The sequence below is a fragment of the Salmo salar genome, chromosome ssa14 (genome assembly GCF_905237065.1).
Source record: "Salmo salar chromosome ssa14, Ssal_v3.1, whole genome shotgun sequence".
Lineage (NCBI taxonomy): Eukaryota > Metazoa > Chordata > Actinopteri > Salmoniformes > Salmonidae > Salmo > Salmo salar.
Window position 1 is genome coordinate 81,754,903 of NC_059455.1, and position 20,462 is coordinate 81,775,364.

The following is a 20,462-nucleotide window of genomic DNA, read 5'->3' on the forward strand; positions in this document are numbered from 1 at the left end:
TTGAGCTGTTCTTGTCTATTATTGTTCTGTATTATGTCATGTTTCATATTTTGTGTGGAACCCCAGGAAGAGTAGCTGCTGCTTTCACAACAGCTAATGGGGATCCTAATAAAATACCAAATACATGGAGGAAACAGCGCTGAAACATGTCTACATGGAGGAAACAGCGCTGAAACATGTCTACATGGAGGAAACAAAGATGAAACAAGTATACATGGAGGAAACATGAATGAAACACATCTACATGGAGGAAACAGGGATGAAACACATATATATGGAGGAAACAGGGATGAAACAAGTATACATGGAGGAAACAGGGATGAAACACATCTACATGGAGGAAACAGGGATGAAACAAGTATACATGGAGGAAACAGGGATGAAACACATCTACATGGAGGAAACAGGGATGAAACAAGTATACATGGAGGAAACAGGGATGAAACACATCTACATGGAGGAAACAGGGATGAAACAAGTATACATGGAGGAAACAGGGATGAAACACATCTATATGGAGGATACAGGGATGAAACACATCTATATGGAGGAAACAGGGATGAAAGACATCTAGCGTGGCTTGCGAAAGTATTCACCCCATTGGCATTTTTCCTATTTTGTTGCCTTACAACCTGGAATTAAAATTTAAATTTTTTTGGGGGGGGTTTGCATCATTTGATTTACACAACATGCCTACCACTTTGAAGATGCAAAATATGTTTTATTGTGAAACAAACAAGAAATAAGACAAAAAACAGAAAACTTGAGTGTGCAAAACTATTCACCCCCTCAAAGTCAATACTTTGTAGATCCACCTTTTGCAGTAATTACAGCTGCAAGTCTTTTGGGGTATGTCTATATAAGCTTGGCACATCTAGCCAGTGGGATTTCTGCCCATTCTTCAAGGAAAAACTGCTCCAGCTCCTTCAAGTTGGATGGGTTCCTCTGGTGTACAGCAATCTTTAAGTCATACCACAGATTCTCAATTGGACTGAGGTCTGGGCTTTGACTAGGCAATTCCAAGACATTTAAATGTTTCCCCTTAAACCACTCGAGTGTTGCTTTATCAGTATGCTTAGGGTCATTGTCCTGCTGGAAGGTGAACCTCCATCCCAGTCTCAAATCTCTGGAATACTGAAACAAGTCTCCCTCAAGAATTTCCCAGTATTTAGCACCATCCATCGTTCCTTCAATTCTGACCAGTTTCTCAGTCCCTGCCGATGAAAAACATCCCCACAAAATGATGCTGCCACCACCATGCTTCACTGTGGGGATGGTGTTCTCGGGGTGATGAGAGGTGTTGGGTTTGCGCCAGACATAGCGTTTTCCTTGATGGCCAAAAAGCAGAATTTTTGTCTCATCTGACCAGAGTACCTTCTTCCATATTTTTGGGGAGTCTCCCACATGCCTTTGGCAAACACCAAACGTGTTTGCTTATTTTTTTCTTTAAGCAATGTCTTTTTTCTGGCCACACTTCCGTAAAGCCCAGCTCTGTTGAGTGTATGGCTTAAAGTGGTCCTATGCAGCTTTGCATCTTTGGTATCTTTGTTGCCTCTCTGATTAATTCCCTCCTTGCCTGGTCTGTGAGTTTAGGTGGGGGAGCCCTCTCTTGACAGGTTTGTTGTGGTGCCATATTCTTTCAATTTTTTAATAATGGATTTAATGGTGCTCCATGGGATGTTCAACGTTTCAGATATTTTTTTATAACCCAACCCTGATCTGTACTTCTCCACATCTTTGTCCCTGACCTGTTTGGAGAGCTGCTTGGTTTTCATGGCTCCCCTTGCTTAGTGGTGCTGCAGACTCTGGGGCCTTTCAGAACAGCTGTTATATACACTGAGATCATGTGACACTTAGATTGCACAAAGGTGGACTTTATTTAACTAATTATGTGACTTCTGAAGGTAATTGGTTGCACCAGATCTTATTTAGGGGCTTCATAGCAAAGGGGGTGAATACATACGCACTCACCACTTTTCATTTTTTTTCCTTTTTTCACTTCTTTTAAACAATTGATTTTTTTCATTTCACTTCACCAATGTGGACTATTTTGTGTATTTGTCCATTACGTGAAATCCAAATAAAAAGACATTTTAATTACAGGTTGTAATGCAACAGAATAGGAAAAACATCAAGGGGGATGAATACTTTTGCAAGGCACTGTATATGGAGGAAACAGGGATGAAACACATCTATATGGAGGAAACAGGGCTGTAACACCCTATAGTGCACTGCTTTGGGCACTATAAAGGGAATAGTGTGCCATTTGTGACACAGTCAGATACAGTATTTGGATGAGTAGACAAGTATATTCATTGAATAATTAATTTGCATTTACATTTTACATTGATGCACTGCACAGCATTTTCAGCTATTCTTGGGGTAGGCCGATACTTTTTTTATTTTTTATTTCACTTGTATTTAACCAGGTAGGCCAGTTGAGAACAAGTTCTCATTTATAACTGCGACCTGGCCAAGATAACAACAAAAACAACAACACAGAGTTACACATAAACAAACGTACGGTCAATAACACAATAGGAACATCTATGTACAGTGTGTGCAAATGTAGAAGAGTGGGGAGGTAGGTAATAAATGGGCCACAGAGGCGAAATAATTACAATTTAGCATTAACACTGGAGTGATAGATGTGCAGAAGATGATGTACAAGTAGAGATACTGGGGTGCAAAAGAGCAAGAGGGAAAGTAATAATATGGGGATGAGATAGTTGGGTGTGCCATTTACAGATTGGCTGTGTACAGGTACAGTGATCGGTAAGCTGCTCTGACAGCTGATGCTTAAAGTTAGAGAGGGAGATATAAGTTCCCAGCTTAAGTGATTTTTGCAATTCGTTCCAGTCAATACCTTAAAAGAACACTCCTTGATGACTAAAGGAAAGATGTCATTGGGCATTCATTCATCTCTTGTGGAAAGACTATGTAAACATAAATGGTAGATCTGACCAACTTACACAAGATTTTAGTTCTGGGTTTAGTTCGAGATTAGGCATTTATAAAGTGGGGACCAATATTACAAGTGACATGTCATTATGCCTCAGCTGTGCTCCTTTTCATTCAGATTTCTCCAATAGAGATGTTACCATGGAGGGAATCCTATAGCTCCCAATAGCGCAGGCAATCTAAAGCACATCTAAGGCTCATTACAACACACTGGAAGAGCAGCAGACACCAGGGGTTTAGCAGTTTGATAATGAATCAGAGTGAAGGAGTGTGGGTGGGTGGGTGTGTGTGTGTGTGTGTGTGTGTGTGTGTGTGTGTGTGTGTGTGTGTGTGTGTGTGTGTGTGTGTGTGTGTGTGTGTGTGCTGTGTGTGTGTGTGTTGTGCCTTTAAGCCCCTGAAGCTAAGGCCTTAACCTAATTACCCACCAAGCACTGAGGTGGTTCAGTATAATAATGACCCACCAAGCACTGGGGTGGTTCAGTATAATAATTACCCACCAAGTGCTGAGGTGGTTCAGTATAATAATTACCCACCAAGCACTGAGGTGGTTCAGTATAATAATTACCCACCAACCACTGAGGTGGTTCAGTATAATAATTACCCACCAAGCACTGAGGTGGTTCAGTATAATAATGACCCACCAAGCACTGGGGTGGTTCAGTATAATAATTACCCACCAAGCACTGAGGTGGTTCAGTCAGGGGCGGAAATCCCGGGGGGGACGGGGGGGACACGACCCCCCCATCCTGGGAAAAATATGATTTGTCCCCCCCAATATATCACTGAAACATAACTATGTAATTTAAATAATATTAATAATACGCAATGAAAGCAATTGTGCTGATTATAGACACTTAATAGCGCGTTTTTAAGTTTCAAAAGTTGCAAACCCCCCACCCTTTGCCTCACAATGGTTTGATCCACTGCCAGTTCCTTAGCTTGCTAGGTAACGTAGAGGTCGTATCTACTGTCTGAAAGGCACTCAATGCACGTAACTGACGTGAGGTTAATCCAGTCAATCGCGCACACACACTAGCTGAATATGCAGAGCTAGCGCGCAAATATTAACTATTAAGCTAGCTAGTACCTATTCCATTTATGTGGCGTCGTCAAAGATGGAATCTTTGCTATCGTCAATTTATTCCAAGATCAGCATGCATGTAAGTTAGTGCTTCAAAGTCCCTGTGATAAGGTTAGCGATAAACTGAACAGAACTACACTCTCTTCTACCATTGTTTTAAATATATTTAATGGTCTCGTTGCAAAAGCTAAATTGTCGCAAGGGAACTTTTATTTATATATTTTATTTCACCTTTATTTAACCCGGGTAGAAAGGATTATAGCAAACACTACTGAATTGGTGCTCGCTAGCTTTGCAAATTCAGCTATTGTTAGAAGCCAGCCAATATGAAACAAACAATTAAAATTACAAAAGGTTGCAGCATATGTTGTGTAAATGGTGAACTCATACAGCTGTCAACTCTTGTCACCGCAATCCGTTTCACATTTGCTAGCTACCTTTTAGATCGAAGCCCATATAGAATGATAGAAGATAAGATGATAGAAGCCCATCTCCTACTGTAAATAACCTACATACTGTGTGTATGTAGCCAGCCAGGTAGAAAAATGGCAGAAAAAAGACGGACATCAGAGTATTTTTCAGTACATCAAAACGCAAAGTAAGAACCCTAGTAGCCTAATATCTCAAAGACTAGTTGATAAAATGTTCATAAGAAAGAAATTAAATTCTAATGGAAATGTTTCACAATGATGTCATTAGGCAGAGCAGGCAACAGATGGCACACAGACAGCAGAGTTGGGGACAGACTGGCAGAGACAGGGAGTCTCAGGTAAGTTTGTTGAGTCTTTGTTTGGCAACATTATGAAAGGTTCTCAATTTTTTTGACTTGTAAAATAGGAACATAATTGGAAAATGCCATGGATACCCCCACTCTCAACTTAAACTGGTGACTGAACTAAGATTTGTTAAAGGCAATGGTATTGCTGTTGTGATTAGTTGTGTAGTTTTGGGTACCGGTAGTTAGGAGTACGGCAAACACCTTATTTCTTTGGTTCCTCAATATACATTTACCATATTACAACGTAGGCTATGTGTTACAGCACTACTTTTGGTGTCCCCCTAAAGAATTGCTCTTGAGAAAATTTTATGTAATTGTCCCCTCCAAAGTTGATATCAGATTTTCGCCCCTGGGTTCAGTATAATAATGACCCACCAAGCACTGAGGTGGTTCAGTATAATAATGACCCACCAAGCGCTGGGGTGGTTCAGTATAATAATTACCCACCAAGCACTGAGGTGGTTCAGTATAATAATGACCCACCAAGCACTGAGGTGGTTCAGTATAATAATTACCCACCAAGTGCTGAGGTGGTTCAGTATAATAATTACCCACCAAGTGTTGAGGTGGTTCAGGATAATAATTACCCACCAAGCACTGAGGTGGTTCAGGATAATAATTACCCACCAAGCACTGAGGTGGTTCAGGATAATAATTACCCACCAAGCACTGAGGTGGTTCAGTATAATAATTACCCACCAAGTGTTGAGGTGGTTCAGTATAATAATTACCCACCAAGCACTGAGGTGGTTCAGTATAATAATGACCCACCAAGCACTGGGGTGGTTCAGTATAATAATTACCCACCAAGTGCTGAGGTGGTTCAGTATAATAATGACCTACCAAGCACTGAGGTGGTTCAGTATAATAATTACCCACCAAGCACTGGGGTGGTTCAGTATAATAATTACCCACCAAGCACTGAGGTGGTTCAGTATAATAATTACCAGGTCCCAGCTGCTGATGTTCCTCTGGTAGTACCCCTCCTCGTGACTCTGCCTGAAGGCTTCACTTCCACCTCGACCCCCCCAACCACTCTGAGCACCTCGACCCCCGCTAGTGGTACTGTGGTCACTATGGTCATGGTCAACGTGGTCATCGTGACCATGGTCATCGTCGTGTCCATCTTGATCTCCATGTTCATGATCGTGGTCCTCTTCGTGGATTCCACCCAGTTGCAGGCTCTTCATAATACCTTCCAGCTCTACAGAGATGAATCAGAATGATATGATTGGTGGTAATGTATATAGCAGGCCATTGGGGAACAGCAGGGGCGAAACTTTGGCTTTAGAAGTGGGGGGGGGGTTATAACTTTTTTTCTCCAGTCAGATAAACACTCCAAAGAGCCTACCCGGCCCCTCGGAGGCATCCGCATGGTCCTAAAGCACACCGTTGTCTCCTTTTGTATCACATTCCAATGATCAAACTGGGGGGAATATGTCCCCCCCGTCCCCAGTGAAAGTTGCACCCCTGGGGAAAAGTAATATACACTCTCATTACCAGTGGTTTTCATGGGGTAATGTTAATAGCATAGCCCCTCAAGGGCAACATGCTAAATAAAAGATGAACTATGTTTGACACAACATGGATGAATGAGTAGGTTGAAGTACAGGCAGGAGGATGACATTACATGGCAGTGTAATAAAACTAAAACTAAAGAATAAGATCAAAATGATTCATACTAATAGGAATAGTCACTTGTTATGAGGTAATATGACAGTAATAACATTAAAGGGTTATCTTATGGTACCGTGAATAGTGATGTTGTCGGAGCCGAAGCGGTTGAATATGAAATCCAGAAAATAGTCTTCTTCAGGTAATGCTCTGGCCATCATGCAGTCACCTCGTAAAGCATGGTAAACTATGTATCCAAACACCACATCCGTGTTGTGAGGGTCACCGTAACTAGTTGACGCGCTGCTCTCCTCTAAGATGTCTTGACCAGTGAGACAGTGCTAAATGACCATGATAACAAGACAGGACAGACTTACACTGTTGAATAGAATAGAAATACTTTGTTGAGACAAATTAAATATTTAGAAAACAGGTCAGTATATACAGTATTTTGCTATTCTTCATTATAAACCGGGTAGTTTGAGCCCTGGATTCCGATTGGCTAAAATGCATGGCATATGAGACAATATACCACAGGTATGACGCAATCTCCTGGTTTACTGTTCTAATTACGTTGGTAACCTGTTTATAACAGCAATAAAGCACCTCTGGGGTTTGCAGTATATGGCCAATATAACACGGCTAAGGGCTGTAGCCAGGCACTCTGCATTGTTTTAACAGCCCTTAGCCGTGGTATATTGGCAATATACCACACCCCCTCGGGCCTTATTGCTTAATTATTACACATCAGCTCCAACCTGGTCGTACTGCTGATCAGGCCGGTAGTGCTTCTCCATGTTTCGGAGCAGAGTCTCTATGTCACTGCTCTCCATGTCTCCGTGTCCATGCCCATCCCTGTGTCCGTGGTGGTCATGGCCTGTGATTTCCTGGATGAGGTGGTCCGTCTCATCCCCCCACCTCCCTGCCCTCACGGCAGAGCAGGCCTCGGTGGGAGAGATGAGGTAGAGGTGGCATCCTGCCGCTACTCTGAAGAAGCCCTCGTTGTGAAGGAGACCACCAGTGCTGGTGAAGTTACCCACCAGCTGGTCTACTGACTGCACAGAAAGGCACTAGAAACAAGAAGGCTTGCTTCAGTGTTACATGTAGATTATTTATGTACTAAGGACAAATATAGGTCTAATTTATAAGAGAAAACAAACGTACGGTCTTACTGTTTTGTCATTATGACCACAAGCTAAAGGAAAGGAGTTTGGGTTGGTTTGACTTGGGTGACATTTTCTGATCTTTAAGAGCAGACTATACTCTGGGTTTTTGAGTCAGGACATACAGTGACTTTGTACAGTATCATAATGTAGATAACAGTCCGAATCTACTTCACATCCAAAACCGACTAGTGAATGTGCTGGAGGCAAAATGCAAAAGTGGAGGAACAGGAAAACGTCTCCACACATTTCCAGCCAGATGTAAACGTATTTTAGAAGAGGCGGAGCTTGATGCAGGTCGGACTGACTGAAAGTTCAGGCTCTGTTAAAAATCCATTTGCATCTGACTGGACGTGTGCCGAGACTTTTTTCTGTTTCAACAGTATCATCTTACACACATATATTTTAATTAAGATCTCAAGCCATTGTTGCATTAGCAGCACACACTGTCTAAATACTGATAATTAGTGTAAGTCTCGAACATGTCTGGCCAATCTATAACATTTCTCACATAACATGGAACGGAAAACTGCCTCTAGATGGTCATAGGTACAGATTACACCTGCCAAGGTAAAGTCCAAGGCCTTCCATATCTTTACAACGGGACATGGATTCAAAATGGAGAATAGAGCAATGCATACATTTTCTCTACAGTAAATCAAAGGAAACCAAAATGAACATGTATTGGTGCCTTGGCATGATGGACAGAATGAAAGAAATATGAAATAGAATTTGAGAAATGGAAGGAAAACAGAATGCCTGATCATTAAGATGCGATTTAAACAACCTGCACTGTGAAGTGTGAAACAACCAAGACATTCAAATGAAAAGCATTCATATCAAATTTTATATTGGGGTTATGATCATTGTAATAGTCATACAGAAGGCTATGCTAATACCTGTAACCCAGCCATAGCCATTTAAGCCTAAGACATTGCTCTGTAATATCTACTACCCTGTTTTAATGTTGATCAGTTGCTTTTATGTCATTGTTATAGTTAGAACATAAAGGTCGGAATAAATGTAGTTACAAAACTCTGGTACAAAACAATCTGCAATGCTGATGTGTAATATCTCTCTGTGTAATAATAACACGAATCATTATTGTTTTTAGTCTATAATACAGTAATAATAACAATATAGATTTTAAAAAATATTACGGAGCAAGCTTTAACTTTAAAATTGCTCAGTGCTCAAGATATATGTATCAATAAAAATTAAAATAGACTCGGTCAGAGACTGATAAATAAAAAAAATACGGATATATTTTAGCTATTGGTCTAACAAAGAACTGTGACATACTGTACTGCACGTACAGCGTAGTCTCCAGTAGTGTAGCGCACGGCACGGCACAGTAACAGGTGCAGAATGGACCTCGACCTTTCCTAAAGCGCAAGCTGTAGCGAGTGTAAGAAAAAAGTTACCTTTTCACACGACACACCAGGGCACTGCACACGCTTCTCTAACAGTTTGAAAAAGGAGCGAACTGACATTTCATCCAGGTATTCCTCTCCTGGCGACACTAGCTCGACCACTTTGTCATATACATCCACAGGTGAATACCACGCATAGGTGAACAGGTTAAAACTCAGACATAGGAGAATAACGGGGAAATACTTATATGTAGTTTCCATTGTTCTATCTATAAAGATAAAATCCTCTATAAAAAATAATACAAAATAAAGTGCAAAAACAGTGAGTTTAGTCGATGAGTTGATTCCCGAGTGGCGCAGATCATTCCACACGCGGTTTTAAGTTCATCATACAGGTCTCTATAATTACTAAGTTAGAGATTTCGACCTGTAAGCTTGCCTTTGATTGGTCCAGAGGCGAGGTGTGCTTCCCTACCAGTCCATAAATAAGTGACCATAGCAGTTCACCTGAATGAGGGGTACATGTCCAAATCACCTGTCTTCATTGTAGACTCGGCATAAACTGACCTAAACTGAAATAATGGCAAGTTCGTTTTTTTTGTCAGTACAATATGTTGCTTGAATACAGGCAAAATATGTGTGCCAAGTGACACACTTACACCCTCAATGGCCACAACTGTCTTGATGAAGACCATCACTAGCTGTTTTTATCTAAATATCAAATCATTGTACAATGACATACCTTACTGTGATTGTTTTAATTTAAAATGGTCAAAAATAAACCAAAATAGCTTCTTAGCAAAGGGCAATTTCTCAAGCAAGAATTGTGCTAGGACTGTGTGAATGGTCTGAGGAAAACATTGCTGTTATTTGCAGAGAGGTTACCGCCTGGTGATGTCTCCATGGAAGGCCAAAACTCCATCCCACCAAAACAGGCTGAAATTACAGGCAGTCTTTTCAAACAGCTCTTACACTGAAAGGGCATAATCATAATTTTCCCAATTTCACAGTATTATTCCAACCCCATAGTGTGGAAATATATATAAAACACAGGAACATCTCATGTTTTACTGCCCTGGGCCTTTAACACTTCCCTTTACTGAGAATAGATTGTGTATGAGGAAAATTGACAACATGATGTAACGAGACAATGTATTACTGACAGCGTGGAAGGTGGCAGGTGGAACTTTTGTCAAAACAAATAATACACATACTGTCAATTCTACAGTTCTTTTTCTGTTCAAAAAATAAACAGCCAACACATAGTTGAGGAAAAGTATTGATGAGTAAATTCAGAGGCCCCATTCTTCACGTTCACCCATTTTGTGGAGTAAAAGTACTTTCCATGGACAACATTCAAAATGTTGCATTGACCGTGTGACTGGATGATTGAGTCCCATATTGAGTCCCATAGTTTTTCCTGGCAATGACTAAGAGAAACTTTCTCACGGCGAACGAAGAAGATAAGATGTACCAATGCATACACAACCTTCAGTATAATCTAGAAGCCATATGATGCCATGTTAACTAATTCACAAAGTGTTCATGTGAATTACCAATGAGGACATATAGGTGTTCATCTACTTAACCAATGAGGACATATAGGTGTTCATCTACTTAACCAATGAGGACATCTAGGTGTTCATCTACTTGACCAATGAGAATGAGACCAATGTTGTGTTACATGTTGTGTAAGGTGACAGTACATGAGCAGGAGTATAACGTATGTTTGGCAAGGTGTTGTCTGAGCACGATCCTTCCATCGCGATGTAAATTAAAGACTTGAATTCGATTCAAGCTTTTGTCATTTGTTCTCAATATATTCATCACCATTCACAACTCAAAACCCTGCACCAATTTTTTGGAGTAAAATACTATCCATGGACATCCATCATTTGCATTGACCGTGTGGCTGGATGATTGGGTCCCGTATTTAGGGACAATAGTTTTTCCTTACCATGACTAAGATAAACTCCTGGCCCCCACAATGGTTAGTGGACTGCCATTACTGTAACACCTGCTACACACCTGTTGTCACAAGTGCATCTCAAGCCATGGGGGGAAGTTTCCCCTAGGTACTTATCTGGGATCAGCTTTCCCTCCCCCAATCCTAACCATTATTGGGGAAAATTGAAAACTGACCCAAGATCAGTGTCTTGGGGCGACCACCCTTCACCGCATCATCACAACAGAGACTGGGCAAGGTGAGACTGGTCTAACACATCCTTGTCAACAGGATATGAGGAGGAGATCCCCTGTATCCAAGTCAAACATGAAGCTGTCTGAAGGGTCTTTGGATGTAAGTGTGAGTATGGACATCCAATGAGGTACCCAAAGTAGGCCTTCAGTAGTTTGACACCTGTTACTTTGAACATATTTGGATGAAAGAAAGGCATGTGCAGAGTAGAAGAGCAGTGAGCGTGAAACTGCTGCCTTGCGGGAGATTTTAATCCGGAGGGCGCAGCAGGATTTCTGGATCTGTATAATGGATTTGCGACGTGTTGTAGCCTTGACATCACGTTATCAAAGGAACAGTCATCATGTGGTAATGATCTTATAAAAAAAACATTATGGTCAATATTAACATTATCATGGTCAATATTAACATTATAATGGTCAATATTGATGTTAATTATGGCAATATTAATATTATTCTTAATATTAAACATGATATTTGATTCATATTTTGCCACAATGATTCCCCATAAGTCAACATTCAAAATAATAATTTAATATATTTGATGTTTGGTTTCATAGACCACTCTCTCCATACAACAAGGTTGCCAGGGATAGGTAATTAGTTTAGCCTCCCATTCAGTGAATGCATGCTACCTGACAAAGTTCACAGTCGACAGAGACAATAAACCTTATCTTGAGTTACAGCTACACGACTTTAATCTCAAAAGGTCATCACTGACAGACTACGGTGCCTTCAGAAAGTATTCATAGTACCCCTTGACTTATTGCACATTTTGTTGTATTACAGCCTGAATTCAAAACGTAATAATTCATTTTTCTCATCCATCTACACACAATACCCCATAATAACAAAGTGAAAACATTCTTTTAGACATTTTAGCAAATGTATTGAAAATTAAATACCGAAAATTCAAATTTACATACTGTAAATATTCCCACCTCTGAGTCTATACTTTGTAGAATCACCTTTGGCAGTGATTACATCTGCGAGTCCTTCTGGCTAAATCTTTAAGAGCTTTCCACACCTGGATTGTGCAACATTTATCCATTATTCTTCTCTAAATTCTGTAACCCAGCCACTTAAAAACATTCACTGTCTTCTTGGTAAGCAACTCCAGTGTAGATTTGGCCTTGTATTTCAGGTTATTGTCCTGCTGAAAGGTGAATTCATCTCCCAGTTTCTGGTGGAAAGCAGGCTGAACCAGGTCTTCCTCTAGGATTTTGCCTGTGCTTAGCTCCATTCATTTTCTTTTTATCCTGTAAAACCCGCCAGTCCTTAACAATTACAAGCATACCCATGACATGATGCATCCACTACTACGCTTGAAAATATGGAGAGTGGTACTCAGTAATGTGTTGTATTGGTTTTGCCCGTAACATAACATTTTATTCAGGACAAAAAGTGAATTCCTTTGCCACATTTTTTGCAGTATTTATTTAGTGCCTTGTTGCAAATAGGATGCATGTTTTGGAATATTTGTATTCTGTACAGGCTTCCTTATTTTCACTGTCAATTAGGTTAGTATTGTGGAGTAAGTACAATGTTGTTGATCCATCAGTTTTCTCCTATCACAGCCATTAAACTCTGTAACTGTTTTAAAGTCACCATTGGCCTCACGGTGAAATCCCTGAGCGGTTTCCTTCCTCTCTGGCAACTGAGTTAGGAAGGACGCCTGTATCTTTGTAGTGACTGGGTGTATTGATACATCATCCAAAGTGTCATTAATAACTTCACCATGGTCAAAGAGATAGTCAGTCTGATTTTTTTTTACCCATCTACCAATACGTGCCCTTCTTTGCGAGGCATTGGAAAACCTCCCTGTTCTTTGTGGTTGAATCTGTGCTTGAAATTCACTGCTCGACTGAGGGACCTTACAGATAATTGTATGTGTGGGGTACAGAGATGAAGTAGTCATTCAAAAATCATGTTAACCACTATTACTGCACACAGAGTGAGTCCATGCAACTTATGTGACTTTTTAAACACATTTTTACTCCTGAACTTATTTAGGTTTGCCATAACAAAGGGGTTGAATACTTATTGACTCAAGACATTTCGGCTTTCATTTGTAAAAATGTCTAAAAACATAATTTCACTTTTACATTATGGGGTATTGGGGTTGGCTAGTGACAATTTAAAAAATATATTTTAATCAATTTTATATTCTGGCTGTAACACAACAAAATGTGGTAAAAGCCAAGGGGTGTGAATACTTTCTGAAGGCACCGTATTTCCCCAAATAATCAGATAATAAAGACAAAGACAAAATATTTTTTTTCTCTACATACAGCATCTAATAAACAGCTGTAGCCTATTGATTGTGTTATGCTCACATTATCTGTCCAGAAGTCTTCCTTCAAGACTGTTACAGACATGTTGGCAGAAACCTAAGTCAGCAGTAGCTATATTACAGTAATGTAGAGCTCAGGTTGTTCTGAACAGATAGTTAAACTGCACTGCAGTCATTTCATCAAGCAGACGTTACTCAGAATGTCCTCACTTTGTGGTCACCATCACCACTAACAGACAGAGAAGTCATACTATCTGCTAGTTAAAGTAAAGTGACACTGCTCTCTGTGGAGTCAGTCAGCATTTTCACTCTGACCCTGAGAAGACAGACATGACCACACACAGCCTCCATAACTGCAGCAACATCAGGGCTGCTTCAAGATACTGCAAAGCCCAAAATACATTTTCACAACAACTCTAAGTTGAAGAGTTTACAGTGTGAAAGGGTTTAGGTCCAACGTGGCATTATTCCATCTCATAACAGTTTCACACTTAGACTGTACCATTCTGCAGCAACAAAGGTGCAATACTGGAAATACTGTGTGACCTAGGCCCTGAGATAATCAGCAGTTTCAAATGACCGTGTTCCTTAGAAATGTGTTTATATTTCAGTTCAAAGATAATAAAACATGGGTTCAAGACTAGGTTATGAACATTGACCGGCTTAGTCAAATAAATTCCTGGCGCAGACGCCCCAAAATCACATAAGAGTAATCTTGAATACATATAATCTAAAGAGTAATCTTGAATATATAAACCAAATGTTTATACAATGGGAGAGTCACATTTGTAGGTTCGTATTTGAACATCCTCATTCCAGCCATCCATTTCCTGAACCCTGTGAGACCCAAGCATAGATCCAAATGAGGAATTAATGTGACGACCCTTCAGAAATACTTGTATTAGGCCTCTGATTATGACAATAATCCGTTTTTTTTCTCAAATGTGTAGTACAATTTTCTGGAAACGTTGCAAAAATGCAACATTGTGCTTCAATGGTAGAAAACATTTGTGGAAAGAAAACTGAAATGTTATGATAATCACATCAAAATCATGTACATGTGATGGGACATATGTTCGAGTGGTGTATACATGTACATTTGAAATGAAGTCATATTTTGTCTGAAATAGACTAAATGAATCAACTTCACCAGTTTACATTTTAGTATTTCGCTATCAACATTTTCTTCAAAGGATAAACTATTTTGTGGGTTGTATGGAGAACACTAACTTACTTTAAGTAATATTTGGTTGTCCTTTCAGGCTTCATTTGGAGAGATAACATCCTATCTTACTTAATAAAATGAATGGTCATCAATGGAAGTATTCTGACCTCATAAACCACACTTATATAGATAAGTATCTATATACACATTTTTGTTCTTTTGATGTGTGGAGGGGGCATCAACGTTACTCTAAGTATTTGGTTGTCCATATTTGCAGAATTTGGAAGGGAAACAATTTCTTTAACTTCTCTATCAAATTACGTGTAAGAATGTGGTCCTGTCTGAGGTTGGCAACAATTACCTCGAGCTCAGAATGTTTGTTTCTCAATTATTATTTAATTTTTTTCAAAATAAATTACTACATCTTCGAGAAGACAGGAACAAATATTTTAAGTCATTTATTTGCATCGATGGCCTACAACATTATGCTTGTGTAGGGAATCAGTGTGGTGTAAGACTAATGTACAGATTTGTAATGTTTCAGAGGCCACCGATGCCACAATAAATCACACTGACACACAACACATACCACTAAGAGACACGTGTGCGTCTAAGGAGATGCACGATGTAGTGTTTCACATGATATTTGTTTAGGAACTGTATAGGATGCAATTTAGGAAATGTTGCATTTGTGCAACGTTGGGTCTCACAGGGTTGAATGTGTTTTCCTCCCTAGGGCATGAGCCAATGAGTTTGGATCCATATCAGGAAACAAAGGAACTACTCTGACACACCTGGACTTCATGTATTACATACTACAATTATGCAATGCACACCAATATTGGAAAACTCAGTCAACCATTGAATGAAATCCTTCTGTACCTTGATCAAGGAGCAAACCAGTTTCAATAACATCAAGCACTCACCCTTACATGACATACAAAAATAAATTGGATTCAAATGGGTAGAGAAACAACATTACAAACATCAAAATACAGAAACCATACCATAAAACAGCAATTCATATCATAAAAACACACAAAACATGATTTACAATAAATACATTGCATGTTAATGGAAGCAGCTGAGGTAAGAAAATTATCTAACAACTTTTTACATAGAATATATTTTTGTATTATTTGATCACTTGAATCGAACGATCTCCTGAATAGCAAAACGGATGATTTCATTGAAATCGAACTGGATGTATTTTCTCCAGTATCTCCAGCCGAAGGTCTGAGCTGGGTAACATGGACTTCCTGGAAACAAAAATATAGAGGATTTTCCAGTTGAATTACTAAAACAAACTGATGTCCATGATTGCAGTCGAGTGGAGGTGCATCTGCGACAACCAAACATTGGACACAATCCAACATGGGAAAACACATTGGTTTTCCAAAAGCAAGGTTTACTTCAACTTGGCAATGACAACATAGCTGCCATTGTTCATACATTTTTCTAAATAAACTTTTCTCTACCTCCGTATCACACAGTCAAACTGAAAACATTTGTGTACTATTAATTGGTTAGGAGGGAGAACTCACATTATATACTCTTAAATCTATGAATCTCCGCCCAAAAGTTGGTTTCTGTTTCAGTCATGTCTTTGGTCAAGTTTGTGTGGGTCAAACAAAAGCATTAATTTCTGGTTGACAATAGTGATTCCCACAATGCATGCAATGGTTGCAGGGTGCAGTTGGTGCAGCGACTTGCAGTCAACTGCATCAAGAACTGCATAACCTTAGATCATTTAGGCGCAAGCCAGACAATTTTTTGCCCCATAATGTAACACATTGAAAGTCAATAATCAGTGGTGATGAAGGATAATCACCGACTGCATGAAACTGATCAGCACGACTGCGTCCATACAGTTCAAACACATGGCACTAAATAAGCCACCCCCTAGTGACAAGGAGCCAACATACCACAACACCCGGAAGTAGTTCTGGGAGTTTTCAGTGGGAAACCTTCCATGGGAATGTATGGGAACTTAGCAATTTCCCTCCTTTGTGACCCTAGTCATATTGAGAATAATAAAAATGGGAAAACTCACCAATTCCATGGAATATTCTAGCGACAACTCTGCCAGAGAACGTCTCATCACTGTGGTTGCCCAGGAAACTCTGAATATCCGCTCTGATCTGACCCTCCCAGTCCTTCATCTAAAAAACACACACACAAAAAAAAAAACCATCCAAATCTGAATCACTTACATACCAGGAGTTTGACCTGGTTTGGACAAACATTTACAGAACATACAGACGGAATTTAGACAATCTACATAGAGTATAGATCACAGGATGTTGGCGGCACCTTAATTGGGGAGGACAGGCACGTGGTAATGGCTGGAGCAGAATGAGTGGAATGGTAACATATACAGTGCATTCAGAAAGTATTCAGACCCCTTGACTTTTTCCACATTTTGTTAAATTACAGCCTTATTCTAAAATGGATAAAATAGTTCCCCCCCCCCTTCATCAATCTACACACCATACCCCATAATGACAAAGCAAAAACAGGTTTATAGCAATGTTTGCAAATGTATTACAAATAAAAAACAGAAACATCACATTTACATAAATATTCAGACCCTTTACTCAGTACTTTGTTGAAGCAAAGCACCTTTGGCAGCGATTACAGCCTTGAGTCTTCTTGGGTGTGACGCTACAAGCTTGGCAGACCTGTAATTAGGGAGTTTATCCCATTCTTCTCCACAGATCCTCTCAAGCTCTGTCAGGTTGGATGAGGAGCGTCGCTGCACAGCTATTTTCAGGTCTCTCCAGAGATGTTAGATCAGCTTCAAGTCCGGGCTCTGGCTGGGCCACTGAAGGACATTCAGAGACTTGTCCTGAAACCATTCCTGTGTTGTCTTGGCTGTTTGCTTAGGGTCGTTTTCATGTTGGAAGGTGAACCTTCGCCCCAGTCTGAGGTCCTGAGTGCTCCGGAGCAGGTTTTCATCAAGCATCTCTCTGTACTTTGCTCCAGTCATCTTTCCCTCAATCCTGACTAGTCTCCCAGTCCCAGCCGCTGAAAAACATCCCCACAGCATGATGCTGCCCCCACCATGGTTTACCGTAGGGATGGTGCCAGGTTTCCTCCAGACGTGACGCTTGGCATTCAGGCAAAAAAGTGTTCAATCTTGGTTTCATCAGACCAGAGACTCTTGTTTCTCATGGTCTGAGAGTCTTTAGGTGCCTTTTGGCTCCAAGCGGGCTGTCGTGTGCCTTTTACTGAGGAGTGGCTTCCGTCTGGCCACTCTACCATAAAGGCCTGATTGGTGGAGTGCTGCATTGATGGGAGAACCTTCCAGAAGGACAACCATCTCCACAGAGGAAGTCCGGAGCTCTGTCAGAGTGACCATCACCTCCCTGACCATCACCTCCCCCGATTGCTCAGTTTGGCCTTGCGGCCAGCTCTTGGAAGATTCTTGGTGGTTCCAAACTTCTTCCATTTATGAATGAGGCCACTGTGTTCTTGGGAACCTTCAATGCCGCAGACATTTAGTGGTACCCTTCCCCAGATCTGTGCCTCGACACAATCCTGTCTCGGAGCTCTACGGACAATACCTTCGACCTCATGGCTTGTTTTTTTCTCTGACATGCACTGTCAACTGTGAGACCTTATATAGGCAGGTGTGAGCCTTTCCAAATCTTGTCCAATCAATTGAATTTACCACAGGTGGACTCCATTCAAGTTGTAGAAACATCTCAAGGATAATCAATGGAAACAGGATGCCCCTGAGCTCAATTTCGGGTCTGAATGCAAATAAAGTATTTCTGTTTTTTAATTTTGATAAATGTGCCAAAATGTCTAAAAACCTGTTTTTACTTCGTCATTGTGAGGTATTGTGTGTAGACTGATGAGGGAAATGTTTTGTTTCATCCATTTTAAAATAAGGCTGTAATATAACAAAATGTTGAAAAAGTCAAGGGGTCTGAATACTTTCTGAATGCACTGTAAATCAAACACATGGTTTCCATTAAAATGAGCTGTCCTCCCCTCATCAGCCTTCTGTGGTATAGATACAGTAAAAACAAAACAATTATACATAATAAAAAAGTATATAAAAAAACAATTTTAAAGTAGAGGATATACAATATAAACTAACTACGTTACTCTAAAAATGCGATGGCCCAGATTTATTTCTATTAGGTTATTATCAGGGTAAAACATTTTTATTTTCTATTTTTTTTATTAACCCTTCCACCGACACCCCTCTTCGGATTTTATGCTACATATTGTGGCATACAGCAGGTCAGCCACCAGGAGGAGACTCGTCGAGGCCTGGTAACAGATGGAGTATACATCACAAGGCGATGGCTCCATCTGCTGGACGTGCCAGGTCTCGACGGGCTCTCCAGCCAGGACTAATTGGGGCTGATTGGGAGCTTGTGAGTAATCAAGGGCGGATTGCTCACCAGCTGTGCAAGGCCCATAAAGCTGCCAGAAGGGCAGCACACAGGGGAGGAATGGGGGAAGAAAGGACTCCTGTGTTATTGTTAACGGTTGCAGAGGTAACAAGAGGGAGTTCAGTTTTGTCCCCGACAGGAAACATCCAGACCCGGAATCCCAGAAGACGGCATCCCGGAGAGGGTCTCATAGGGGAGACATATTCTTTTCTTTTTGAGATTTTATTTAAATAAACACCCATGAAACTGAGCTAATCCTTCTCTGTCCGTGTCTGATATGGGTAAACGTCTTGACCAAACCCTCTGGTCTGCCACAAGTGGTGGAGAATGCGGGCACTTCTGATAACGTGGTCAGATCAGGGTTGACGTTTACGCAGCATCAGCATGGATGAATTGATAGCTCAGTTCGTCTGGGCCCAACAAGCACAACAGGCGGTTCAGGAACGAACGCTGGAGGAACAGCGACTACAAAACGTCCTCCTCGTTGAGGAAGTCAGGAAGCTGCAAGGAGGAGCGTCTCCTCTATCACATCCCAACCAGTTTTTGATCAAGCTAACAGAAGATGATGAAATCGAAACATACCTCTGTACATTTGAACGGACGGCACTACGGGAAGGATGGCCAAGGTTGCAGTGGGCAAGTCTGCTGGCCCCGTTCCTCTCTGGGAATGCCCAAAAGGCATATTGGGACCTGAACGATGAACAGGCAGCTAACTACGACAGACTCAAACGGGAGATACTCAGCCGCTATGGGTACAGCCTGGCCCATCGGGCTCAACGGTTCCACGACTGGAGGTTTGTACCCGACGCATTCCCGAGTCCAGATGAGCGACCTACTGCGCGTATCCACCCTTTCCATCCTCGACAAAGTGGTCCTAGATCGCTTCTTACGGGCACTACCCCATGACATGAAGAGGGCCACAAGTCTATGCGCGCCCCAGACCTTGGAGGGCCTCAAAAAAGCAGTGGAGACGCATAAGAACACTCAGGCACTGCTGAGTGGGAACCAGGACGAGTCGGCGACCCGTCCGAGGGGACGGAAGGACAGCCCCACCGCGGTGTACCCCGAACTGACAGTTGGCAGGGCCAAAGGACCGCAAACCCGTAGAGAGACGGCGGGGGTAGGGCTGACCCACCACCAATGACCCCAGGTAGATGGAGACCAAATGAGGTGTTTTGAGTGTGGCGCCCGGGGGCACATTGCCTGGAATTGCCCGGCTCGAGGGGAGTTGATGCCATCAGCTAGCCCCTGAGGCGAGGTGGGTCACGCCGTGAACTATGTCACCTCCTGTTGGGCGCACCACAAATCAACTGCACCCATGGTCCCGGTGAAGGTGGACGGACACGACACGGAAGCGCTATTAGACTCCGGAAGCATGGTTACGCTCGTAACCACGAGCCTGCTGAACCAGGTGACCGAACGGGGTAG

General features: G+C 41.3%; 1 protein-coding gene across 4 annotated transcripts in view; it reads right to left on the minus strand.

Moving 5' to 3' along the window:
- LOC106570429 (zinc transporter ZIP4) overlaps positions 1 to 20,462 on the minus strand; it is a 42,425-nt gene that overhangs the window by 11,331 nt on the left and 10,632 nt on the right. For 2 of the 4 annotated variants that reach the window (XM_014142755.2, XM_014142754.2), the window contains exons 7-10: positions 16,679 to 16,787; positions 7,193 to 7,504; positions 6,571 to 6,775; positions 5,768 to 6,024 (exon numbers count right to left, since the gene is read on the minus strand). In XM_014142755.2, the coding sequence (XP_013998230.1) occupies positions 5,768 to 6,024; positions 6,571 to 6,775; positions 7,193 to 7,504; positions 16,679 to 16,726 (822 nt within the window). In that variant the 5' untranslated portion in view covers positions 16,727 to 16,787. The other 2 variants (XM_014142753.2, XM_045694872.1) reach the window with 2 other exon arrangements.